The sequence below is a fragment of the Botryllus schlosseri genome, chromosome 15, assembly GCF_051294905.1.
Source record: "Botryllus schlosseri isolate E-star chromosome 15, Bs_hap1, whole genome shotgun sequence".
Classification (NCBI taxonomy): Eukaryota; Metazoa; Chordata; class Ascidiacea; order Stolidobranchia; family Styelidae; genus Botryllus; species Botryllus schlosseri.
Genome location: NC_137250.1, coordinates 6,488,040 through 6,515,381, shown reverse-complemented (window position 1 = coordinate 6,515,381; position 27,342 = coordinate 6,488,040). Strand labels below are relative to the sequence as shown.

The 27,342-nt window shown below is 41.1% G+C and overlaps 4 protein-coding genes across 4 annotated transcripts in view; 3 read left to right on the top strand and 1 right to left on the bottom strand.

Annotated features, from left to right (window-relative positions):
* LOC145456660 (flavin-containing monooxygenase 3-like) overlaps positions 1-27,342 on the top strand; it is a 266,805-nt gene that overhangs the window by 63,993 nt on the left and 175,470 nt on the right. The gene's annotated exons all lie outside the window — the stretch shown is intronic.
* Positions 71-2,444, top strand: LOC145457119 (triple QxxK/R motif-containing protein-like). The gene is made up of 4 exons (XM_080335284.1): positions 71-208; positions 538-611; positions 1,565-1,650; positions 1,721-2,444. The coding sequence occupies exons 2-4, from the start codon at positions 548-550 to the stop codon at positions 1,817-1,819; spliced, it is 249 nt and encodes an 82-aa protein (XP_080191410.1). The 5' UTR covers positions 71-208; positions 538-547; the 3' UTR covers positions 1,820-2,444.
* On the bottom strand, positions 2,365-3,199 carry LOC145457118 (pyridoxal phosphate homeostasis protein-like). The gene has a single exon (XM_080335283.1). It carries the CDS (start codon positions 3,182-3,184, stop codon positions 2,426-2,428), a length of 759 nt encoding a protein of 252 aa, XP_080191409.1. The 5' UTR covers positions 3,185-3,199; the 3' UTR covers positions 2,365-2,425.
* On the top strand, positions 15,308-22,785 carry LOC145457379 (uncharacterized). The gene has a single exon (XM_080335583.1). It carries the CDS (start codon positions 15,639-15,641, stop codon positions 17,031-17,033), a length of 1,395 nt encoding a protein of 464 aa, XP_080191709.1. The 5' UTR covers positions 15,308-15,638; the 3' UTR covers positions 17,034-22,785.

Sequence of the window (27,342 nt, the reverse complement as noted above, 5' to 3'; positions counted from 1 at the left end):
TCACTATGCTCATAGTGGCCCACTAGTGGCTCCTAGTTTCAATCACAAGCAACTCAAGAACGGTAGAGTGATTGTTGTGTTTTGGGCGTATTGTAGCGTGACCGAGTTCACAGCCACGTACCGCTGGGAGTATTTGCTGATTTGCTCAATGATAACTAAGGAGCTGTCGCTCTGACCATAGGTGAAATACTTATAACTCAGGACAAACGTGAGTACAGCTATATAGTAGTCTGTGGATATCCTCCGTAATATGCTGTCATGGACTTCCCTACAGGCTACAGACATGCCTAATTGCCTACCCATACACTAGGAATAAATAACTGGTCAACGCTTCTTTAGTTGTTCACAGGCACTTCTTACTGACAAAAGGCTAGGATTAGGGAGTCTTACAATCTTGACAAAATGTAGGCTAGCAACCGAAGAAGCCCCTAGAAAGTAGCCTGTTCTTGTGCCACGTACGTTATGCAGAATGTGAGGCTGTTGATAATTAGAAATTGTCACACATTTGATATATCACTCATTATATGATACCTTCAGAATCAAAAGTATGGGTAAAAACAACGACTCAACAAATAGAGGGCCTGTGCTGGATACGTACCGCAAGAGAATAGGTAAAATAGATGTCGGTATAAATCTTGGATTTTATGCCTATTTCATTACATTGTTATCCAATTAAGATTAATGACTCCATTACATCCTGTGCTCACACAATTCTTTATTTTTTATTAAATTACTTCAACTCGGAGAATCATCGCTGCTCACCTGTTATATTAGGCAAAACGTAACGAGACTCCAGTAGGGCATTACACTGCAACTAACCCGTATTAAAATCAATATCCACCTTCGCTTCGTGATTGTTACGTGTTTGTCCTAAAAAATCCAACTTATGCTCTAGCGATCTCTTATACGACACCATACATGACTCACTTCAATACATTTTTCTGTATCAAGTACTACAATCTTTCGGCTAGGGTGGATAGTTGATTCATAAACTTCACAAAGTGCAGCACATATATATTTTTGCAATCTATCACAGTATTTTGCCACTTTGAAATGAACGAATTAACTATGCATGGTGTGAGGCAATAATTGTATAAATACTGTTGTATTCACTGGCAAATTTTCAACAGAAATTAATGTAAGTGAAAATTTCACAAGTCACTGGCGACAGTCGTCGAGTATGTCCAAATGTCCATTGTCCAGATGCAAATCGAAATACAAGTAATTTCTACTGAATCTTTACTAGTAATTACTGGACCACAATCTGACATATCGACCTCGCTTACCGACACTGCAGGATGCAGCATTTTTTTTCGTCGCTTCCTTTTGTTATCTTTTCTTAAATCCAGTGTATACATGCCTTTTATTTACATGCTGTAGGCCAAGGTGGGTGTCTGATTAAAAGACTAACTGCAAGTCGTTTCGGCACCCTCTTATCTTTTCATTATATCGCAATCTTGTGGTGCATTGATTTGATAAAAATGTTGATAAAATGATGATGACCCGACTCAAAAACGGTGACAATTTCTATACTGTGTGAATTGAATGACCGTTTTGCTAACAGGTAAGCAGGATTATAAGAAGTCAAAAAGTGCGGTCAAGGACCTCAAAAATGCCGCACAAGCCAGGAAGTCCTCCACAGGACTCAATGTGAGATACCGGTACAAATCTTATTTATTATTGGACATTTTTTAACGGAATTCTTGTTTTCATTAAACAGGATATCTTGCTTGTGGCTGTCGCATTTTCTGTTATACTAGCATCACTTTATGTAATGTTCTACATACTGCTGGCGAATGATAACCCAGATAATATGTAGGCACTGGATCATATGACCATTAGAAGACCATAAGGAAGTTTCAGATCAAAAGCGACTGTGAGAATCTGTTTTATTGTGCTGTAGCCTAATTGTCTTTAGTACCGCATTCCATATCTATAATTACACTTCGTTCGAATGATGGTTTACGAATCACAGATAGTAATAGTGGGCTGTATCATGGTGATAGAGTAGGCCTATCCAGGTTGATTTATTGGTAATCTGGTCATGGTCATGTTTATACGACTTACACACGTATCACACCGTCAATGTTTGTGGAGCATTTACTTTTACGCTGATTTTATATTCATATAAACGTGAAGCTGCATTATGTCATTTTACCATTGACTGGTTTACAGTAAACTGTAGCATCAGTTTTATGGTTATGTTTTGTAACTATAACTTCATATGACTTGAAACTTTATTTCGAATATCATTTCACTGATTTTACCTTTGACATGTTGGCTGTATTGTTGTAAACTGTAGCCCTTACACTATATTTTCATATTCAGATAAACCGCAATTAACCTAATATTGATAGCAAAGTGTTGAATTGAAAATTCATTTTTGAGAAATGATACTTAAAACATTTGTGGAGACGCAATAAATTCATTTTGTTATTGTCTTATCTCTTGCACCGAATATTGTGCTGCCGACTCTTATAACTGTACTCCCTGCAATGATGGCCTCTCTGAAGTCAGCAGACATTCCCATACTCAGTTCCAGTTCATGAAGCGGAATATTCACATGCTCTGATACAGAGCTCCTACATTTGGTCAGACAGACGAAGTCGGGGTTAGGACCGGTCGAGTAGTCATGACCGGGTTTACCAATTGTCATCAATCCACGTAGTTTTAATTTTGGGCACTTTTCGATGATATGTTTGGCAAAGTCTGCACAATCGTCTGACATTATTCCGCTTTTACTCTCTTCCGAACTGGTGTTAACCTGGATCATGACATCGAGTGAATTTTCACCTTTAATCTTCTTTTGAAAAGAATCAGCAACTTCGTACGATGATATTGTTTCCACCATATGCAGACGAGGACAATTTACTAGTTGAGAAATCTTATTTTTCTGGAGATGACCAATGAAATGCCACTTTATGTCGGGGCATAATTTGGCAAGGTCAACATCTTTTGCTTTAACTAGTAATTCTTTGACGTAATTCTCTCCAAAGTGTCGTTGACCCGCATCATAGGCTCTTTTTATCATAAGGACGGACTTCGTTTTGCTCACAGCGACCAAGGTTGGAGTGGCTGCATGTGTATCCATAGTTCTGGCAGTAAGCGCTTCTGCCATGACTGATTGTACAACTCTGATATTGCTCGCTATATCGATGACTCCTTCAGACATTATTTTCATCATATCAAATAACAAGTTCTGAAAATTGAAAGGTGCTGCAACAGGTGAATCTATGTTTCATAGGTTTTGTTAAGTGAAGCGGATGCTATGGATGTGGGCATGTGGGGTTTGCCAGATAGGAGCATCATCTCTTAACCAGTGTTGGGATCAAGTCACTACCTTAGAGTCACGAGTCGTTTCAAGTCATTACACATTTTGACTCGTGTCAAGTCAATAGATTTCCAGAGGTGACTCGAATCAAGTCAAGTCACTTGATTTTTGGAGGTGACTCGAGTCAAGTCACAAGTCAAGTTGCCTATTCGTAGTATGAAGCATCATCATTGCATTTTGCTAGCTGTCTGAAATACAGATTAAGTGTTCATCAATTCTGAACCGATGAACGAATATAAATATATACGCAAGAAGGTGCTGTATCGTTCACATATATGTAGAACTGTTAAAAACTACGTACGTAATTGCATAGCCTCAGTTTATATAGTTACCAGCCAACATAGAGAATGAGAGACGAATTGGTAAGATGCAATACATTACCAACATATTGATATAATACAATTCGAGTCGGCGCCAATGGTCGAGGAGTAAACTATATTCGAATTCATTTTCAATAATACAAGGGGTTTGGTTAAGGTGGGAACAGAAATAAATATTTTGCTATTAAATTAAAATACTTGTTTACGACAATGTAAGCTATAAGCTTCGAATACTTCGTTTGTGGTCAATTTATTTGTGAGTAAACAATGGCGGCTTAGTAAAACGCACCATAATTGAATGATTGGTCGCTGTCATGGGTTACACCAGCGTTTCACGAACAATACGAACATATGCAAGATTCATTGATTTTTATCAACACCGATAACTTCATGACTTGAAATTGACTCGTGAATTTTGCTCCGAGTCACAAGTCAATCCATATTTCTGATAAGTCAAGTCATTTTAGCAAAGTGAGTCAAAGTCAAGTCATACCAAGAAAGTGACTCGAGACATCCCAACACTGCTCTCATCCGTCTTCAAGATCAAAAGGGTAATTTGATCTTCTTTCACGAATGAGACATGGAAGTGACAATGCAATCGACCACATGCAAATCGTGCAAAAGTAAATGCTCAATTACCAGACAAGCTTTCTGATTTGAAGCTTCCGTGTTGAGTTGAAAGGCGATATTTTCCTGACAATAAAGATCGAATGGTGAGGCACCTCTAAATACAATGTCACCGCTGCAAAATCATCATCATTGGTTTATTAGCAATTTTATCAGTTCAATACACCACAAAAAATGCGATACAATGAAAAGAAAGGAAGATGTCGAAGCGACTAGGAGTTGTCTATGGAATCGGACACCCACCTTGGCCTAGGCGATGTAAAGAGGAGGCATGCACAGTTGCACACTGAATGAAAGTAAAGAAGATAGTATAATACGATAAGATAGTTTAATACGGATATGAGGTGAGATATGTCTAAACTGTGTAGAATCCAGAGTATTTTCTGTTGCTACAAAAAATACAAATACCTTCTTTACCTGTTCTGGGAAACGTCATGAATGATGAGATGTTCATATTAGGGTTACCATATTTTCGTGGCCCCAAATCCGACTGCTCTTTAGTGCTCACTGGCGGTGTATAAAATGAACTCGATTTTGCCCAGCTCTTACTTACTAGCAAATATCTATCTCTTATCAGTCCAAGTGAATAGATAAGCGGCAGACCTGATGGAGATAGCGTAACTAGAAAAGAATTTTTGGGAAATGGCAACTTAGAAAAACTCGGACTAAAAACAAATTTAAGAAAATTCCGGAATATTTTAGCATGTCAACTAGAATGTTTACATTCTATAATTTTCACCGGACGCAGTTTCAACACTAAAATGTCCTGGAAAATCCAGACGTATGGCAAGTGGCAACCCAAGTTTATGTAGTCCAGTGCTTGAAAAGACTATGTTGAAAGCAGGTCTTTGGATCCGGAGCAAGGAACCGGAACCGCGCATTTTCAGCGGAGTCGGAGCTCTAAATAAATTAATGTGGAGCTGGAGCCCGCTGTTTGGAGAGTAGCTCCGGCTCCGATGTATTTCATAAGACGCTATGCTACTGTTAATGACTGAATTCACATAATTCTACGGTAATCGTTCACAAAATTAGGAAATATTGCCTCGTTGGGACCACCATTTCTAACTAACCATGTTCGTACATAGGCGCCAAACCTGGGTAAGCTGGATATGCCGCGATTGTTACGAAATTACCGTACTATGGGTATTGGTCATACCCGCAATTTCGTTATCAACACAAATCATATGGCCAATTGTGTTGTGTGGTTCGAAAATTGCATTACTACACTTGCTTTTATATACTTCAACAATCAACATGTATGTTCTCCAGACAAAAGAACTGAAACTAATTATGACTCACAAAGTATGCTACCGGGAATTGAAAGAGAAATATAACTACTATACTTCTAAAAAGCGAAAAATATATTTCATGTCTTTTGTTCAGGAAGGTTCAACGATGGTCTGCTAAAACAGATGTGAAGCTAAGAAAACGTCTGAGTCCATTTTTCCAGATTAGGACACGCCATGGGCTACTTGATATGATAAGTATGATAGATTGTGAAATGGTAGTTTCAAACGCTATGATGGGTCATATTTACGGTGATGAAATATTTCATGTCGGCGACAACGCGGTATGAACAGAACCACCCAACCCGCACCTAAATTATATTTACCGAGACATTCGTGGAATCATATCACACTACTGCAGTGGTTCCCAATCTTTTATCACCCACGTACCATTTCGAGGTGTTATGCAGTGCTCGCGTACCACCCACATAAGTTATGTGCGCCGAAGGCGGTCAAAAATGTATCCATCATTTATGACGTCATAATCACGTATTTGACCTATGCGATGCGTAATAGAAAATTCTATTTAACTAGGCATTATCAGCCAGGGTTGATGGGATGCATGGAATTGTTTTTTCACAACCAGTCACAAGAAGAATAACATAATGAAAAAACAGCAAACAACAAACGTCAATTTATTTAATGCGATGGCTGCATTTGTCTATTTTCCACCAGCTCAGCGGTGCTCAAACTTTTTAGATACGCCCCCTTTTATGATAGTGAACAATTTTGCGCTCCCCTTATCGCCATATCACAAAATGCAACCAGAATGCTAGAAATCATAGCGAATAATTTGATGGCATTTCTCAAATATGTAATCTGGACGATACACAGAGCAAAAACAATGAAATGGATGTGAATCGCGCGGAGCGCGAAAATTGTTTTCAGTTGGTCGCAGCTTCGTGCCACCCTTCAGATGCTTTCACGGCCCCAAGTTTGAGAACCATACTGTACTAGCTGGTCGATGCGTGGCATATCTTTGCTCACAGCGCATCGAAAATCATGCATGGGCGCAACAAGTCGGTTTCGTTTCTACGATTTGATAGTCATCAGATATGAAAATCCCTGGTCGTACTCCCACGTAGAAGAGAAAATTAGCAGCTGGGAATAGCGTGAGAAGCCAGAGTCGGGTACGAGGAGGTCATTCTAAGCCTGAAGTTTATTGGAGAACAATTTTTGTGTTCAACCCCACCTGAACTAATAACTCCCTTAGGTCGAAAAAAACCAGAATCCACTCACGTACCACCTGGAAGTCCTTCGCGTACCACTAGTGGTACGCGTACCACAGTTTGGGAACCACTGGACTACTGTGTGCGAAGCGCGACGAAAATTCTGGGTTTTACTCAACTGTTATGATAAATAAAATGTTGATAATCCGTGAAAACAGCCCCGAAATTCCTCAGGCTATCTTTCTGATTGGAGGCTTAAACTACTTCTATTTGAAAAACTGAAATTTGCGAAAAGGAAGTAAGTAGAAGTAGAAATAGCAGGAAATTAGATCTACTTGAATAAGTACCCAAGTATAGCAGAACTTCGTTACTGACCACTGTTAGGCTACTACATAGCTATAACGAATTGGTATCCTAGTATTATGATGTATGCATGCACTGTTCCATTCGTCTGTTTTGCGGTATGAATGAGGAGTTGGTTCCAAAACCTCCGGATTACTGATAAATTTCTCATCATCAAATTGCACATTGCAATCATTGATGGAGCCGCGCATTTTCAGCGGAGCCAGAGCTCTAATAAAATTCATGTGGAGCCGGAGCTGGAGCCCGTTGTTTGGCTCCAATGTATTTCATGAGATGCTATGCTACTGCTAATGACCGAATTCACATAATTATACGGTAATCGTTCACAAAATTAGGAATTGTTGCCTTAGTTGGCATCACTATTTCTAACCATGTTCGTATATAGGCGCCAAACCTGGGTAAGCTGGATATGCCGCGATTACTCCGAAATTACCGTACTATGGGTATTGGTCATACCCGCAATTTCGTTATCAGCACAAATCCGATGGCCAATTGTGTGGTTCGAAAAATCACCGTGATCACCTTGTATGTCACAAAACGGGATTGATGGTTATGTGAGCTGAGCAATTTAACTAATTAGTAATGATACGAAAATATAAGGCCTATACGATGCAAAAGAAGACCTTTATCATAGCAATAAAACGAAAATTTTTCCGAAGACAAGTAGTTCAGAAAGAGCTTTTCTCGCTTCCGATAAAATATGAGATAGACCGGGGAAAAGGATTAGCACGATAAACACACGCTTTCACGAGTCACGTGTGACCTTTTTAATAAGCTTTTCTATTTTAACGCTATTTAGTAGGTCAAAGCGGAATTAATTTGACTGAATAACTGGACTTCAGCTAGAGATGCATTTAAAACAAACGGTGTTTTAAAACATTTTGTTCAAACAAGTTATAAACATCGTTTTTTTTTTCAGTTGTAAAATTATGCCATAATTGTGTAAATACTTTCCAAAAAACATGTTGTATGAGCCCATATACGGACAATTATCACCCGATATAGCCGACGCGTATATCGATATGGGATGGTTGGAACCAGACATGGGGTAATCGCGATTAGTAATCGTAATCGATTACGACGATTACAGCATTTTCAAGTAATCGTAATCGCAATCGATTACATTCGAAAAAAATCCAAAGTAATCGTAATCGTAATCGACTACTTCACATATCTAATCGATTGCCTTGTGAAAGAACGATTACTTTAAATTTCTACAATGAATATGACATAACCGAACATTCGTGAACAAGGAAGAGAGATTATACCAGGTTATTGATAGCGCAAGCGGTTGATTTTCAAACGCCACTGCTCATTATTACGTCAGAAGTATTAGCTTTGCTCGTCCTTGCGTAAGAAGTATCCACACGTAGTAAATATATATTCGATATACATTGTTGTGTGATAGTTAGAACAGTGTAAGCCATGCTGTATATCAGGTTACCAATACACTCCAGACGCCACTACCTCGCAGCAATATATTAATCACCACTCTGCCTAGTTTCAAATAGTAACTTATGTATTGATGTTTGGTTATGCTTATAGTTAAACGCAGTTTGACCGTTGCTTCTTGGCGAGCAGCAGGCCTATCTATGTAGTATACGTATGTATTGTACGTAGTCGTACACCGGACAAAGATTAGAAGTTTTGTACTCGTCAAATAAAACATTACGATGGTTAAAATCAACAGCTGCGTTTATATATCATAACCGAGCCGTTCTTTGCCGTTTCTCGTAACGGCATAACGGCAGCTTGCAGTATCTGTATTAAGTGGAAGGTAGAATTTTAAGTTCACTTTATCTTATTCTCATATGACTACTTATAACGGGCGCCAATCGTTATTTCATAATTCTTCACTCGACGTTTATACCTGTCACCATAGCCATCCGCTTCTACACCATGTTAGCGTGGGTTGTAGGTACAATCAGGACCAAAACAGCAATTCGTCCCCCACTCCAAACGTTGGTATTGGTAAGGTTGTATCCAAGTTACAATGTTCCGAGTCACAAGTCAATCTCACTTTTATAGTTTTGACTCGAGTCAAGTCGAGTCATTTTCAATTCACCCCGAGTCCAAGTCAGCTGGTATAGGGTCGAGTCTGAGTCATATTTTTTTACTCGAGTACGTGTCCAAGTCGTTATGTTCACAGATCAGTTTTCTGATCAATCGGTTCAACCCACTTTTTTCAACTCTGCTCGAGTGATATAGAATGACTCGTATTCATAATATAGTATTTTTCATCAGTTTTCACAGTTTACGGCCCTATTTCCAAGTAGCTGACTGATAGACGAAATACAAATAATGTGGTAACTTTATTATTCTTCGAAGTTACGTGGAATGTCTGTCTTGGCCGTTCTGGTCACGAGTCATATGACTTGGTTCGAGTCATGCAAAATGACTCGAGTACAAGTCGAGTCAAGTCTAGTCACCAAAAAATCGCGACTCGAGTCATTACAACCCTGGGTACAGGGGCCCCATAGGAGGGGGGGGGGCAGTTTTCAAGTTGATGACTGAATTTCGTCAATAATATTGGTAATTGCATTATATTGCTATTCATTCAGATTTACCGGTAGTACTGGGGGCAAGTAATTCATCATTATAGCATCTGGTATGTTGTTATAATTTCATTATTGTATGTTGTTAATTCGTGACCTCCCGTCTTTTATATAATCAAAAGATACTGTAGTCGCCCAAACGTAGCAGACTAAAGGAAAAACTTTCGTGAGACGCACACACAAATTGTCATGTCTTCATTCCTCTGTGAGTGCCCCGGGTGGCATTTGCATTGTTGGGGCTCAGATTGGAAGGACCGGACTATTCGTCACGCGCACAGAACGCGGCTACTGACAATGGACACGTACCCAACGTTTTGGCCAAGGTCATTCTTTGGTAGCACACTTTGTGGAGTTGCATGTTGGTCGAAATTGCATACGTCTTTTGGTGTGTTGTGGTGGGGTAATGACCGCCATCGAAATACCTATTCCTATAAATTATGCATGCTTTTTTTCTTGAGGGGGAGAGGTATGCATTTCAAAATCAAGCTATTTAGAGACATTAAATCCCGAAGCTCGAAGAAAATTTTCAAGTTAATTAACTCTCTTGAAAGTATGTTGATTTACGAAATACTTTTGAGTCCTCTTATAGCTCGCTCCCGGTCCTATTGGGGAGTTTGGGGTGTGGCGGTTACGGACCTGGCAAGAATGCAAATCGTTGGGTGCGACGAATAGTCCTGCATAAAGGTGGGCAATGGGTGCAATATGCAGTGTTGGGATGACTCGAGTCATGACTCGAGTCAACTTTTTCGAATGACTTGACTTGACTCGAGTCACTTTGCAAAAATGACTTGACTTGACTTGACTCGGCGCTTCAAAAATGTGGATTGACTCGTGACTCGGAGCAAAATTTACGAGTCAATTTCAAGTCATCAAGTAAACGGTGTCGACTAAATCAATGTATTCTGTGCATGTTCATTTTATTCACGATATGCCATTGTAACTTGTGAGAGCAACCAGTCATTCACTGATTGTACGTTTCGCTGATCCTGCATTGTTACATCACACATACACTGACCGCATACGAAATCATCACAGCTTGCCTTGTCGTAATAGCAGATTAATTTAATAGCAACGTATCGCTGTTTATAGGACGGCTCTGTCCTTACATTGCACGGCGCTCACCTTTACCAACCCTCTTGTACGATTAAATCTAACAAATATATTTTATGTATTTATATCCTCAACGATGTGTATAGATGGCTAGTGTATTGTACGATATCAATTTCTTTCATCTTCTCGAGGCCTCGTATTCGATCCTCTATTTTTGCTGATAATAACAGAATGTATAGCATGTCGCTCAGAGTTGTCAAACTCAACTGACGTCGCGGGTCGAATTCAAATATACAGATCACTCGCGGGCCGCACCAGTCAAATGATTCCTAAATATTACTAACCCTAAACTCAGTAGTCAGTATATGCACTTTTTCGCATTCTCGGAATGGGTGTCCACTGTCCAGGTCAGCGATTTTCTCCTGACGATAACTACAATCACAACTCCGCTGTCGGGTTGTTATAATGTGGCCTATGAACATACTCGAAATTTGCTCTCTTGAAGGAATATTTATTAGTGGTATTTCTTACTGCAAATTCGAGAAATGTGTTGGATAAAATCACGCAATTTTCACTTTATACTCAGAATTTCTTCGCGGTCCCAATGAAATCATTTGGCGGGTCGTACGTTTGACACCCCTGATGTAGCTATACAGTTACTTACGTATTTTATTAGCAGTTCTACGTGTGCGTGAGCGATACAACGAATTTTTGCATGTATATTTAACTTTGTATTCGTTATTGGATTCAAGATAATTGACCAATTGATCTCTTTAACATAGCCAGTAAAATATAATGAATACGAATGATCACTCATACTTCGAAAACTCAATTTGACTTGAATTGTGACTTGACTCGTGACTTGACTTGACTTGACTTGACTTGACTCGAGTCACCTCCAAAAATGAGTGACTTGACTTGACTCGAGTCACCTTTGAAAATCGATTGACTTGACTTGACTCGAGTCAAAATGTGCAATGACTCGAGATGACTCGTGACTCGAAGGTAGTGACTTGATCCCAACACTGGCAATATGACGTAACAAGCAAATGACGTATGATTTATAAAGAAAGTTGTCATCTCAGTAGACCTTTTCATCGCAAACCATATTTATATTGTCTTCCAATATCTCTTCTGACATTTTTTCTAAGAAGCAAAACAAATGTAATCGTGAGTAATCGTGATTACTTTTGAAAAGTAATCGTAATCGTAATCGACTACTTCCTGATTTGGCTGTAATCGTAATCGTAATCGTAATCGCGGCATTCACAAGTAATCGTAATCGCAATCGATTACATTCGTGAAGTAATCACCCCATGTCTGGTTGGAACCCTCAAAATAGTCGATTCAACAGCAATAGTACATATATTTCGTGAAACGAGCTATATTTAACTTATATTTTCAATTGTCAATGTCAACCCACTATGACGTCACAATTGAATATTCGTGACGTCATGGTTTAAAAACAACAACAATACAAACATGTTTTAAACCAGTGGTTCTTAACCTCGCCTCCAGCGCCCCCCAGGGGGCGCTGGCGATTTTGAAGGGGGGCGGAAACGCTCAGGGGGCGATATGGGGGGCGCTGGGCTCAGGGGGGCGGGATGGGGGGCGCTGGAGAAAAATGGCTTCGCAGTAGATGATGTGGTAGTAGGACATATCCTTAATGAGTATATTCAGAGCGAATTAACACCGAAAACTTCGTTATTTATAGCCTACAAAAGACATATAGGTTTAATTGTCCATAGGCGCCTAAATGACTGGCACCGAATGTTCCTGTCTTGGCAATCTGATTCTCAGAAGACGAATTCCATCTGGCAGGGAAAAATAATATGCCAGTGAAGAAATACCAATTTGAAATCGTGTGCGTCTTTTAGTTTAGTACGATTGGACGACAGGGATATATAGAACTAGATATCCCCGATGAGCGATATACCTGTTGGGCGATTCTATATTTTTTGATATAGCAGACAGGAGGTCACGAAATAACATCATGCTACGAAGTCATATCAACGGGTCCGCCCGCCCGGCTATGTTTAATTATTACTTACGGGCCCTACAGTTTCCAAGACACCTCACAATGTTTTGACGAGTCTGCGCACACTCACAAACGCACTGCGCAGACCCTTGGACAACAGTGCGTAACGACTAAAATAAGGTCATAACTTCGGATTTGTTGTGCGCAACGTAGATTTTTTGTGCGCAGAGACCGTGTCAGCACTGCGCACGTGCGCAGCTTAGAGGGAATATTGCACCTCACTCAGCTCTACCGGTAAATCTGGTAACGTGAGCAGAGAGGACAAGAAATTGATAGCAATATATATGCAATTCCCGATCTTATTGACCGATTTTATCGTGAATTATCGAAAATTTTCGCGCTTCGCACTGTCTCGCTAAACAGTACAGCTAATTTCGTGGCAAAAGCGAACAACGTGATGGGGGGCGGTCGGTTTATCACCCCATGGAAGCCCAAGACCCAAGTTTTTTCGGCGGGCCTGACGAAGTGTCGTTTCCTTCCTGCCAACGGGTATACGCCCTAAGATGTATAATTATTATTGAGGGGTCCTACCCTTTCAATCACACATCACTCAGCTCTACCGGTAAATCTGTTTACGTGAGCAGAGAAAGGATAAAAATTGATATTAATATATATGCACTTCCCGATCATATTGACCAATTCAATCAATCATTATTGAAATTTTTCGCGCTTCGCGCGTCTAGGCGAGTATAGCTGGCTCAGTGAATGCACACCCAATGTAGATGACCAGTATCAATAACTAGCGGATAGCCGAAGGGGGCTCTGGGGGCGGAGCCCCCCGGAAGTTTGGTTTATCTCCCTACGGGGGACTCAAGACCAACAGTTTTGGGGGCTGACGAAGTGCTGTTACGGCCCTGGTAACGCCCGAATATGTTTATTACTAATTACGTGCCGTTTATTTTCCAATACAACAGCTCAGCGCTACTGGTAAATCTGATTACGTGGGCTGAGAGGATAAAAGTTTATAGCGACATATATATGTAATTACCACCTATTCATTTATGCATTATAGAATATTTTGGCACCTAAAGCGACCAGGCCTAGGCCACACAAACTTTGCTGACAATCGAAATCACGCTACGGGGTTCTTGGGGCGAAGCCCTCAGAAGTATGGTTTATCACGCTATGGGTGCGCAAGGCAATCGTTTTTAGGGGAGTTGACGAAGTTCTGTTACGGCCGTCCCTCTTACTCATTGTCTTTGGTATATTCCTTACAATATGAGGTTGGGGGGCGCTGGAGCCCGATAATCTTTGAAAGGGGGCGCTGGAGGAAAAAAGGTTAAGAACCACTGTTTTAAACAATAAGGGCCTCATTTTAAACATGTTTGTTTTAAATGCAATCCTAACTTCAGCACTCTTCCCCTTTTGTTCTTGCATTGCAATTCTTGTATCTTGTTGAGTAATACATATTATGGTATTTCAATTATAATGATATATGAAGAGCTTCTTGGAGGTACAGAACTTCAATATACAATTGAATAGTATATTCATATTGAAATAAACCCGAATATTTTCGGCTAACACTCGTCAGGGGTAATCGTCAGCAACTAGTAGAGAATTGGCATTATACAATGTTCTTTCCAATTCTCTACTAGTTGCTGACGATTACCCCTGACGAGTGTCAGGGCTGAAAATATTCGGGTTTATTTCAATATGAATATACTATTTAATTGTATAATGATATACTCGTACACGGAACGCAGACCAAGACAGGTTGCAATGTACGCATCACCAATCACCGTTCACCTTCCCCACAGGTTGTTTTGACACTCGGTATTCAGAATGACATAGTGTTTTGACGGCTGCTGTTTTGAATAGGCCTACCTCTCTCGCTATTTTGACAATCGCTATCGTGAGCGCCAGCTGTAATTTGTGCGGTTGTTCGCGGGTGAAGCAGAGGAACGTGAGAGAGAGAGAGAGAGAGAGAGAGAGAGAGATGATATTCTTTCTCGCCTGCACCATCGAGATGCTTTGGCGACGGAGTTGCGATACGGCCCCATGAGGTCATCTAGTCTGCGCCCCCGTTTTTTTCTCCTCCATGCTATCTGTGATTGCTAAGCGCCTAGCAGGATAGCTGCGGATACCATTTTTCGAGTCTTTGGTATGACCCGGCCGGGGATCGAACCCACGACCTACCGCTCGAGAAGCCGACGCATAACCATTACACTATCTCGCGAATGAATCTCTCGAATGGCACTGACAGGTGTAGATACCACGAGGTTATTGCAATTCGACATGTAGCATTGTATTACTCAATTCATTCGTATAAGTGGGCTAATAATGTAGGCAAAAATCTGTGTATATCAAAATATCAATATAAGAGCCTTATACGCGGGCCCGTATCCTTAATAATAACAGATGTGTAGGTCTAATCAATAATGACCGTTGCCATACTACATGAGATACCAGGTATAGGGTACAATACCCGTATGCAGGAGAAATACAGTAATTCGCATTTATACAGTCGCTGCAAAGAGGCTCGCTAATGTGAACTTACTGTTTTGTTGTTCGCTATTTCGAACTTCGAAGGCGAGTGAACAATGAACATACGATGGTGCGTATCAAGTGTGTGACTGCGCGATACTGATTCATTCATCACAACAGCGCATCTCGTTTCAAAAAGAAACAGTCTACAGAGCGACTGCACGAGAGCTCTACGGTCGTAATAGCGAGTGTGAAAACAGCGACGTCACGGTACAATTCATATAAAGTAGCAAGTGCCAAAACAACGACTCTCGCAAGGACTACGTAGTCAAGTGAGCGACCAGCAGGATACAGTTATTGTCGCAGAAGTAGCCACGTTCGAATAGCGACTGTAACTGATATTTAACCGTGCAGAATGAGATAGGTATCGTACCCTAGTATCGTACCCTAGTTGAGTGTCGAAAAGCTATTCAAGATGGAATGCATAACTTCAAGAAAAGGAAGTGACATGATAAGCTATGAAGGCTTTCTGTACAGAAAAGACAAAACAAAATTGAAGACGACCAACTGGAGGTGTGCCAAGACAGGTTGTAAAGCTCGCCTTACGACAATCTCGAACTATCGTGAACAAGAAGAACCGCCGCAAACGGGTGGCGTCCATTCACATCCACCGAATCCTACGGAAGTGGCAGTCAGAAAAGTAATGAACACTGTAAAAGCAGCTGCTATAACTACACAAGAGCCACCGCAAAGAATCGTGCAAGACGCGTTAGCTGAAGTAAATGAGGAAGTTGCAGCTGCCATTGGCTCTTACACTAATCTGCGTCAAACTATCAGAAGGAAAAGGAAGCTACCGCACGACAAAACCTCACTTTGTTCTAATCCTTATGCAAAAGTACAGTTCAAACCTGATATGCCGAAAAAAGAATCAAGTCAGCATGACTTCCTGCTCTTTGACAGCGGGGATGAAGATGCAAATCGCATACTGATTTTTGGCAGTGACGAGCTTCTACAGACTTTGCACGACTCCGAGCACTGGATGTGCGAACATACCATTAAATTGCCGCCCACCCTTTTATATGAAGTATACACTGTGAGTGCTTCGGTAGGAAATGAGGTAGTGTCCTGTGTACTTGTTCTTCTCCCGAATAAACAAACGGCTACGTACTCTAGAATGTGGACCGAAATCATGTTACTGAAACCAGCACTATCTCCAAAAAGTGTACAGATCGACTTTGAGCTGGCTTCAAAAACTGCCATCGCAGAAGCATTTCCTCAGACGCGCATCTACGGCTGTTATTTTCACTTGGGACGATCTCTTTGGCGTAACGTTCAGGAAAACGGACTGGAAATGTTATACACCCGAGACGAAAACGTTCAGGTGGCGCTGAAAATGCTCGTGGCTCTTGCATTTTTACCAGAGGATGAAGTAAGCGACGCCTTTGACGAATTGGTTGCAGATTACCCGTCTGAATGGATGTCTGTCGTGAATTACTTTGAAGACTACTACCTGGGGCGGAGAAACAGACGGGGCGACAGACGGAAACCATTGTTTCCCGCGCATATGTGGAGTGTGGAAGCCATAGAAGCTGCGGGGCTACCGGGAGTCAGCATGGTAGTAGAAGGTTTGCACAATGCGTGTCAGGGATCAACCGAAAATAGTGATACTTCAATATTTAGCTTCATCGAGGCATTAAGAAATGAGGATGCGCCTCCAGGGGCAAACTGTACGCAGGGCGGGGAGCTGACTAAACGAACGGAAAGATACTTGACAATGAACGCGCGAATCGCAGTCACACTGGCGAATCGCGATCAGTATGATTGGCGAGAGTTCCTTCAGTGCCTTGCTAAAGATTTGAATATCACCTGATTTAGATGGCGGTTCAACTTCACACTGAGTATGACTAGAGCAGATGTTCTTAACCGGTTCTCTATGGAACATCGGGATCCGTGGGCCAGTCTCAGGGGTTCCATTGATGTCAACACACACACTGAACTCATCAACATAATTTGTGATGATACGCACCTGTCTTGGCCATCATTGGTTGCAAGTAATAAGGACCGACCGACCGACCAGTTGTCGAATTGCGACTATTGTGGTGGTATGTGGTGTAGAGTGGCGAACGCAGGGGAGGTTATGGTTCGAAATCGAAACCTCGCTTTCCTGAAATGCTATAATTCTACCTCCATTTTGTCAGCTCATTTGCAATTACGCTATTGGTATGATGCTGTTACGTTTGGACCGGACATTACGATGACAATTTTCAAGGTGAAAGCCTAGCGTTCCTGAATTGGTATCTGAAAGGGAGCAGCAGAAGACACACTGATTTGCACTACTAGAGTAAAATAACTAATCCACACATATCTATTGCGACAGGTTGTATATTAACCGGCTTGATTATAAGTACAGTGATTTCGTGACTTCAATGGCCACATGTCTTGAAAGAATCACTATCGCGTTTGCTCGCTGGTCATTAGCGTAGCCAGGGGACGAAACGGAGACATGCCCCCAATCTTCCCTAGATGTTTGTAACTGAATATAAAGCAACCCGTCCTTTGCTTTCGAAAACGCATAACTGTATTGGCAATTAAGAGAGTATCGCCGGAAACCGTTAGGATGCTTTGGTCCAGTGGTTCTCAAACTATTTTCGACACTCCCCACTTGGTGATAGTGAAAAATTTTGCACCCGCCCAGGGCCTACTATATTAGTAGGCCCTGACCCGCCTCTTAGCGTCATATCAAGAAAGATTGAAATGAGCACCCAAAATGTTTGCAATCCTAACGCATTGTCTGGGGGCATGGAATGTGCTATGGCTACTGAGATACTATCTCAAATATGGAATTAGGACTATGCATAAAGCAATAGTCAGGGGTTGGAGGTAAATCGTGCGGAGCGCAAAAAGATGTCCTTTTGGATATTTTGTTGAACATAGTCATGTGCAATGCTAGCGCGTAGCACATATAGAATTTAGTGATTTTGGTGCCTACTCCCTTCTCTTACCCGCTTGAACTGAGCTCAAACGTACTGACAATAAGCAAAATCAAAACGCAATGACACAGCAGACGCATTCGCCAGTAACACTCCATTCAGTGACATTCGCTGGTCAGTGTATAAGGTTCGATATCAGTCATAATCTAGAATCATTGTCTGGATGATAGGCTACGACCAGGGTTGGATTTAAAACAAACGGTGATTTATAACACTTTAAAACATGTTTTAAACATTGTTTTAAACGAAGGCCTTTTGAAAAAAACAAATTTTTTTCAAGTTGTAAAATTATGCCATAATTGTGCAAATATTTTCCTAAAAACATGTTGTATGAGCCTACGGACAATTACCAACCGATATAGTCGACATATATTGATATGGGATGGTTGGAACCCTCAAAATAGTCGGTTCAACATAAATGTACAGGTATTTCGTCAAAGGGGCTATATATTACCCTATATTTTCAATTGTCAATGCCAATCCACTATGGCGTCACAATTGAATATTCGTGACGCCATAGCTTAGAAAAAACAAAAAAAAAATAACAATAAAAGAACATGTTTTTAATTAGGGCCTTGTTTTAAACATGTTTGTTTTAAATTGATTTTTGTTTTAAATGCAACCCTAGCTACGACGCAATTATGACATTTAAAATCGAAATATAATTCTAATTAAAGTCATTGTTAAAACTAGGAAGTTTCCGCACAATTTAAACTCATTCCTAGTGCGAAAAACGTCATTTCTCTCGGGCGGATTCTCACCTCCTCTCAAATTCTTTCACGCCCCTCAATTGGGGCGCGCCCCCAGTTTTAGGACCACTGCTATGATAGGTTGCCATACGCCCGGAATTTCCCGGAAATGTCCGGAACTTTACTGTTCAAACTACGTCCAGGAGTAAATTCTAAAATAGGCCTAAATGTCCGGAATTTTGAAGGTTTGAAGTAGGCTAAAAACTTCTTCGTAAATATTCCTAAAATCGAGTTGGATGCTTTTAGTCATATAACCTCTAAAGAAGAGGTCTCAAACTCAAATGTGCTCGCGGGCCAGTTTTTCAGTTTTGACGACGCCGCGGGCCGCATCATTTATAGGGGTATTCTATGTCTTTCCAAGAAGGTCTTATTTGGCGGGAATGAATTGTCCTATCGAAAGTGAGCCGATCCACCAGACTGACAGTAAACACACACCGTCAAAATGTGATTTACTCTTGTATCAATTTAGGCCTGAGACGAAAAGAATCATCACAGTTATAACTATTTGAATAGAATTGTTGTTGTACTCAACTCAACGATTAAACATAATATATATTAATTATAAGATATAGACACCATATGGACGGACAAACGTGTGATGCCATCATAAAAGCTATCGGGTTATAATTTTGCAGCTACTGTGAATATTTTGAATTTAACAGATTGATAATAGAGACTGATCTGATATCAAAACATTTTTAGGTTGATCATTGTAATTCCAATCCTAGATTCGTGTATACTTGTGATAAGTAGGCTATTAATCTCATGGCCAAATATCTTCAATAATAGGAGCAGAAAAAATATAAATATAATATAAATACGCCGAACGGCCCATCGTTGTTACATCGTTGGAGCGCACCACTACGATACTATAGGAACCTTTGAAAGAACCTAATAACATGGTTTAGCGACCAAAGATATAACTAACAGATTGCCAATGGTTGCCAAAACTACTTGCTTAGTTAGCGAAATACCAAGCTGCGACCTTCTGATCTATTACTATCCCCCTTGTATGCGACTAGTTTGTTGCGTCCATGATTCTAATGAATTCACGGTATTCCGAGTCCACTCGAGTCATTTTCATTTTGCCATCGAGTTAGCCCGAGTCTGAGTAATTCTAAAAAAGGTCGCGTCCAAGTCCAACTCACGAATTTCAGTAACGAATCGCCTAAGGGTCAGGTTTTGTCATCATGAATTGGAAATGTGGCGAAATAGTGAATCTTCCACTGCGGCAACGTTTGCAATTGATGTGATACTGAAGTCTGATGAATAGTTTCAGGCTTTCGGGGCAATTTAAGAGGGAATATTCACTTTATAACATGAAAAGATATATGGGACACTTATGTATTGTCAAATTAATAAAAAATCTAAAATGTCGTCGCGGGCCGCACAAAATGCTCTGGCGGGCCGCGTGTTTGAGACCTCTGCTCTAAAGGGCATCATGTCTTCGGACTATTTTGCCACTTGGACATCATGTCGGGGGTAAGTTCGAAGTGTTTCGCATCTCAGACATCATTGTCTGTGATATGCACTGACTGATCTGCGAGACCTGCCAGGGCATCAGACAGACGATTACATTTCTGAGACACTTCACTTGGTGGTTCAAATTTGCCCGATTAAAATTATCTGAGTAGTGCAGTGGTCGGGAACCTTTTTTGTCCGATAAGTCATATTGGCCCTATTTTTTCCATTTCACTTCCCAAAGAGCCATACATGTCAATCAGCTGTTACGTCACAATCGAAAATTCCTGACGCCATGGTAGCACTATAATTCGAACTCACTATACATGCGATTCGTCGTGTGCGCCACATTTTCTCTGTAAAAACTAATCTGGCTGCCGTACTTGAGCATGCTAAACTTGAGTTACGAGAACGTAGGTTCGCTGTGATGATCCTTTGAAATGCGAGAACCCATGATCACATGCGTAGGTGGAGCCAAACATGGTCACTGGAGCAATCTATATAGGCCTATATACTCACTCTAAGCTGCTAACGAAAATGTTGAAACCTTCAATAATAATTGTTATTTTCTATTGATGTTCATGAATGACTAGATTTTGAACTTCTCCCAAATTCACACAATTTGCATTTTATTGTTTGAAAATAAAGCGTGAAACGATAGGTAAGGCACAGACGGGCCAAGCCTCACCGTTGATAATGCAATTCATCGTAAAAAGCTTGTATTTATTATAACTGGTATTAGTCCTATGTAACTGTCGCACTGATTCCGAAAATATAAATACTGATCGACTTCTCAATTCTCAAAGTATTCGGCGGCAACCTATAACACTCGTATTCGCAGGTAGAGCTATTTATCAATCAAGACCGTGGATAGCTATAGCATTGTTTGTAATTCGACTTTGTAATTGTAAATGTTATGTCCACCGCAGTTCATTTCGCGCCGTAGATCAGGAAGAAAATGTGTATTTGAAAACTGCTTTGTCAATTGGTGTCGCCATGTCTACTATTCTCTTTGATCAATCAACTTATCGCGCAATCCAAGATTCCGACTCGGGTAGGCTACATCGAATTCGCGAGTGATATTGGTCGCCGGCGCGACAGTAACTTAAATTTGAGAATTTGGAAAAGAGTTCGAGCCCTAAACCTGAAGACGGCGTTGCCTTTACCTCTAAAAGCCATGTTTATACTGCCATGGGAATAATTATTCTGGCCATGAAGAAATTTACTAACAAGTCGCTGCAATATTGATCAATTCAGGACAAAAATAAATATTTGGCAAAGAGCCATATCTTATACCCAAAAGACCCATATATAGGCTTACCATACGTCCTCTTTTAGGAGGATTTGTCCTCTTTTTTGACTTTTTTGAAAGTGTCCTCGGAGGACGCCCTTTTGTCCTCTTTTTTGAGATTTTGTCCTCTTTTTTGAGATTTAGAGCAGATTTAGAGCAAATTGCGAGTGATATGCCGCATATCAGCACAGAAGTGAAGCTCCGACGGGTATTTCGGAGTGAAAAACGGTGATTTTAGCTCTGGGCGAAAAGATGACCTTTTTTTTTTTTTAGTCAACCGATCGCAAAGTGGGAAAAATTAACCGGTTTTTGAGAATTTCACTCCGGTTTTGCAAGTTGAAAATTTCTGAAAAAGTGTCCTCTTTTTTGATTTCCAAAATATGGTAAGCCTACCCATATATGGCTCGCGAGCCATATGATCCCGACCACAGGATTCGTGGCTAATCTCTGCAACGTAAGTAGCCCCATTATTGTCGTTTAATCGGCGAACACGTATTGATCGGCATCTGTGCAACCCACCCTGAATCACGATTGCAAAGAAAATCGCTGTTTTGACTTAATTCGTGCAGTATCAGAACTTGAGAACAGAGTTTCATATACCTTGGGCCATGAATTAAAACTAGGACTCGAAATAATCAGAATGAGCCTACTTATTACTTTTTCAATCTGTTAGGCATCTGCGTTTATGCTAGCAACAAAGACACTCCATCTGATATCAACGTAATACAAAATAAATTTTGCTGGAGTCATCGAATAATGTCATTTCATGGGGCAACTCTAAACGGCGGACTGCGGAACAGCGGAACATGTAATACTAAACGGCGGAACGAGCGGACCGCGGAATAGGTAGAACTTGCAATACTAAACGGCGGACCGATCGGAACTGCGGATCGAGCGGACCATAACAAAAAAGCTCAAATCTAAACGGCGGAACGGGTGGACCACGGAACAGGCGGAATTCACAATACTATACGGCAGACCAAGCGGAACTGCGGACCGAGCGGATTATTACAGAGATCACAATGTAAACGGCGTACGGCGGATCAGGCACAACGCCCAATGGCGCAATACTCATACTTTCTTAAAGGGTGCCTTTCATTTTGGCAATAAAGAGCATACCGAACATAAGAACATCTTGTCCAGGGTAACTATGGGGCGTCTTCAAGTGTGGCAACTCAGTACGAATACACCCCAAACATACCCCAGACATGATGTCCGGGTTGCAACTCAGTACCAACAAACCCCCAAAAAACGCCTCTAAACAGCAATTCGTTTGTATCAGTAGGTTATTGGCAATTTGACAATTGAAATGAATTTGCAGAGTAGGATATTCCATGTCAGACGCTTATTCTGATGGTGTGAGTCATGAGGTTTTAGCAGTTGTGGAGCGAAACTGCCTCATGTTTTCCCTAATTTGAAAAATTACATATTAGGATTACAGTCACATTGCCAATTTAGAGGTCTCGCGGACCCCTAGGAGTCCCCGACCCCCGGTTGAGAACCACTGGCTTAGAGTGAACAAATTGCGAATATGAACGTGTTGTTTAATTGTTGCAATATTCAAATTCTGTACCACAAGGAACCTATTTGAATATGTCTTTCAATTGTATATTGAAGTTTTGCATACCTTCAAGAGTCGAAATTTCATTAATTGTGCGTCAGAAGGGTCATAGAGAAGAAATCATTGCTAATCACTAATATATTCACTTTCGAGAAATTTCTCGATTCAAAGCCTAGTTTTAAGAAACTAAGTCAACTTTTTATCCTAGTCCTATTTTTAGATGAGTTACTTAGGCAGCGTATAGCTCAGGGGTCGCCAACTCATAATGGTTCGCGGGCCACTTTTCAAAATTCCTAGAGGCCGCGGGCCGCATGATATAAATATCGAGATTAATGTAGGCAGTTTAACAACCACGTCTGCTAACTCTACGTTATTACAATGTCACCACAAAATAAATATTTCATTGAACAAGCACAAATACAACAAAAAATATCATGATCAGTAATTTCATTAGATTTTGAACTGTGAGCTGTGCACGATACTTGACAACAGTGGCGGCTCGTGACAATATCGGGTGGTGGGGCAAGGGCTGCAAGCGACTTTTATCAAGATGACGTCACAATGGCGTTTTCCAACGTAAACAAGTAACTTAATGATGGTACGGTAACATGAATTTCCCGGCAACAGTGATTTTAACGTATGTGCCACGAGAGGTCTGCTGGTGAGCTGTGACTTGAAGTGTGGTAACTGCGTAAACGGCGTACGGAACAAAGATTCAACACGGTTCATGTTCGCATTAGACCTGACTAATTATCTGCAGAAATGGAAATGACTATAACTCGAGAGATAGCGTAAGCCTAATTGGAAAGGTCAACGAATTCGGACAGATACGCAATTGTTATCTCATAGATTGGGCCTGTCCTATTGAATCCAAAACATCATTCTAAAGAACTAAGAATAGCAGCCTCGGAAATTTGGTCTCGGTAGTCGGTACAGCATAAGAGATTTTGGCCTTGAAACTGGAGACTGTAACACGACACATACGTTTTTATTACTGTCTTATAGGTCTGCTGCGAAATCGCCTTTGGAAAATATATTACCGAATAAATACGTGGATGAAAGCCTTAAACTTGGTACACTGTTACATGACATTATCGAGAAGTGGCCTCATGGCCCTTTTCGGTATGGTACACTGTCAAAATTAATGCGAACAGACCAACACCGAATTTTGCGTAAAATTTACTGAGGAATAGGCTGATCAAGTGATCAGCTGTTAGCCGCCATCGAAAACGAAATAACTATCGCGCTTGACAGGGGGTTGTAAGCAAATGGCTTGAAGGCCACAATTTCACGGTGAAATTGACATTGGAGAATATAATATCAAAGTAAATATTTGAATGCAAACTGAGAATGATATCATCATCTCTGTTAACGTTACCGCAGATACGCCGGCTTTTGCGTGAAATCCGCAATGTGTTGTAGGCTAAAGTGTCAGATCGGAGCACATCTTTACCACACTCGACCTTGATAACGAAATTACTGCCCTAATCATTGAGTGTCAACCTTGAGACTTGGCACAGCGTTCGATACTAAAATCAAGACATACCGTGCAAAAGCTTATGACGGATCTAGGTAAGGAGCATCGTTAAAATCAATAGAGACCAATACCGGCTTTGCGTATAATCTGTTAGCGATAAATGACTAGTCAGCTCTCACTCGAATTAGGAAGCCAAATTACCACTAACACAGTTCAGTGACAAACTTAAAACTTGGTACAGCGTTCGATACTAACATTAAGACTTTCCGTGCCAAATGTCATAACCGATCTCGGTATTGAACATCGTCAAAACCAATGGATACCAATACCGGCTTTTGAGTAAAATCTGTTTGCGATACATGACGGATCAGCACACACTCAACTTCGGAAACGGAATTACTACCCTAAACTTTAAGTAGAAACCCTGAAACTTGGGGCAGTGCTAAATACCACCATCACGACATGACAGAACAAGTTTCAAGAGTTTTCATGGTGTGAAACCCCATTAAAATCGACCTATACCAGCAAAGGTCGACTAAACGCAGATGACGGTAACAGAGTACAGCTATAGATACGATTGTTACATCACACCTTAAGGGCACAGAGCTATCGTGCCCCGGTTGCTCGGTAATTTTATGAATAGGAGAGAGTAAATCACCGTTTCTTTATTGTGCGCGGCTTTGAGAGAATAGACAGTGAAAGCTTGTTATGAGTGCTACCGGGGCAAGCCCCGGCTAGGCATTCGCAAAGCGAAAACACAGAAGAGAATTCGATTTTCGCAGAGACTTCGCTATATATGGGCATTTACAAGCGAAAGGACAAGAAGTATACGATTTTCGCTGTGATTTCGGTTTATATAGATAGGTGTGCGTCTATAAATGGTGAAGAATTGTTATTGAACAGAATTTTAGGTGGGGCAATGCCCCAGTTGCCCTATAGGACGAGCCGCCACTGCTTGACAACACTATGTAGCAGCTAAAACAGGGGTGGCCAGTGGCCAGCCTATTTGCTATTACTCATGTAGCCCGCGGTCGCATTCCGGTGCATAGTCGTAACTGGGACCAAATACCCACGTTAAACTGTCGAAGTCCATTGTCGGTACACTCCGGACTAATCTATTTACGCATATTCGGCTTACTATGCGCACCGACATCGTTAGTAGTCATATGATGAGCAGCCACCGGGACACGTCCTGTAGTCGCGCCAAGCCAATGTTCATCAGTGAATTTCGTCATTAAATATTAGTATAGTTACACTTATTACTATAAAATATTTATCCTTTTTTGGCCAATGTGCTCAGATTCATCGGTAGAGCTGATGCAGGGGGTGTCTTCGAAATCTTAGGGAAGTTATTAACGCTGCACCTTTGGTTGGGCCAATTCTTAATATTCCTTTTTGTTGCATGCAGTTATTTTTTGATCTCCAATCAGATTTGTCGGTATAGTGGAAATGTATGGGGAGAAACGCTGGCCTACCAGAATAAAATACATTCGTGATGAGAAGAACACGATTAAAAATTTTATTTCTTTATGGGCGCATGCATCATGTTGGTGCATGCAGCTGTACTGTGGGACTCAGATTAAAAATGACACTACTATATTAAAATCGAAAATCAAATCGCATTGAACCGTGCCTAGCGCGAAGAAAATCTCAAGAATAATCCAAACCTCTCATAATTAAAGAGTCAATTCGTAAATTTTATTTGCATATTACCGGCCGCCAACACATCCTAATTGAATTAAGCGTCGACGGCCGCATAAATTTCCTTCTACCGCCGCAGAATGGCCACCCCTGGATTAAAGAATCGATATTGGGGTTAGCTAGACACGGTATCCTACTTGCTGGAAAACGATCTCCTCGTGAAGCATGGTCTTTTGGAGAGCCCGCAGTCGTTTTTCAAGCGTCTCGGTCACGTCAAGACAATATGCCCATTACCCATTCATACCAGCAAATTCTTCCGCCATGGAATGATATTACCCTGCCGTAGCCGCATCCGCTAGTGAGGTATAGTGATATCAGGGAAACAGTAGAATGACTTAATTTGAACAACAACAACAACAACAACAACAATATCAATTTCAGCATTTCAAAATGCTTTACTAGGCGTTCTTCCGAAATTTTTCCAAATCAGGTCGCGGGCCGCGTGTTGGTGACCCCTGGTATGACTCAACCCTACTAACAAAAAGAGAGCTTGGTATGGGCAAAGTCGGTATGGCATATTAGAAAATGCGACATAATGAACAATGAGGCACGCCAATTTAAAAAAAAGAACAAGACGGGTCTAGGTTGGGGCACTTCATTCGCCCTGACGATCCCATAGGCGTATGGGCCTATGCGATTTGTCAGACAGGCACAAATTCATATAATTAATACTGCCGATATGTGGAGGTGCAGTTATCTTCTATGGTAGCGAGTTAGGCCGTCTTACTGAGCGTTAATCCGCCCGAGGCTCTGAGACTAATGAGTCACTGACTTCTCTGCCATTACGTAGAATCCTAACTGTGTGAAACATGATTGGGTTCAACTCGATGGGCTGCTGCGATATAGAACAAAGGCGGGCAAGATACGACCCGCGTGCCGGATTTGGTTCGCGACGGGATTTTGAGCGGCGCGTGGGGAGTTTTTATATACTGAAAGTGAAATTCTAATC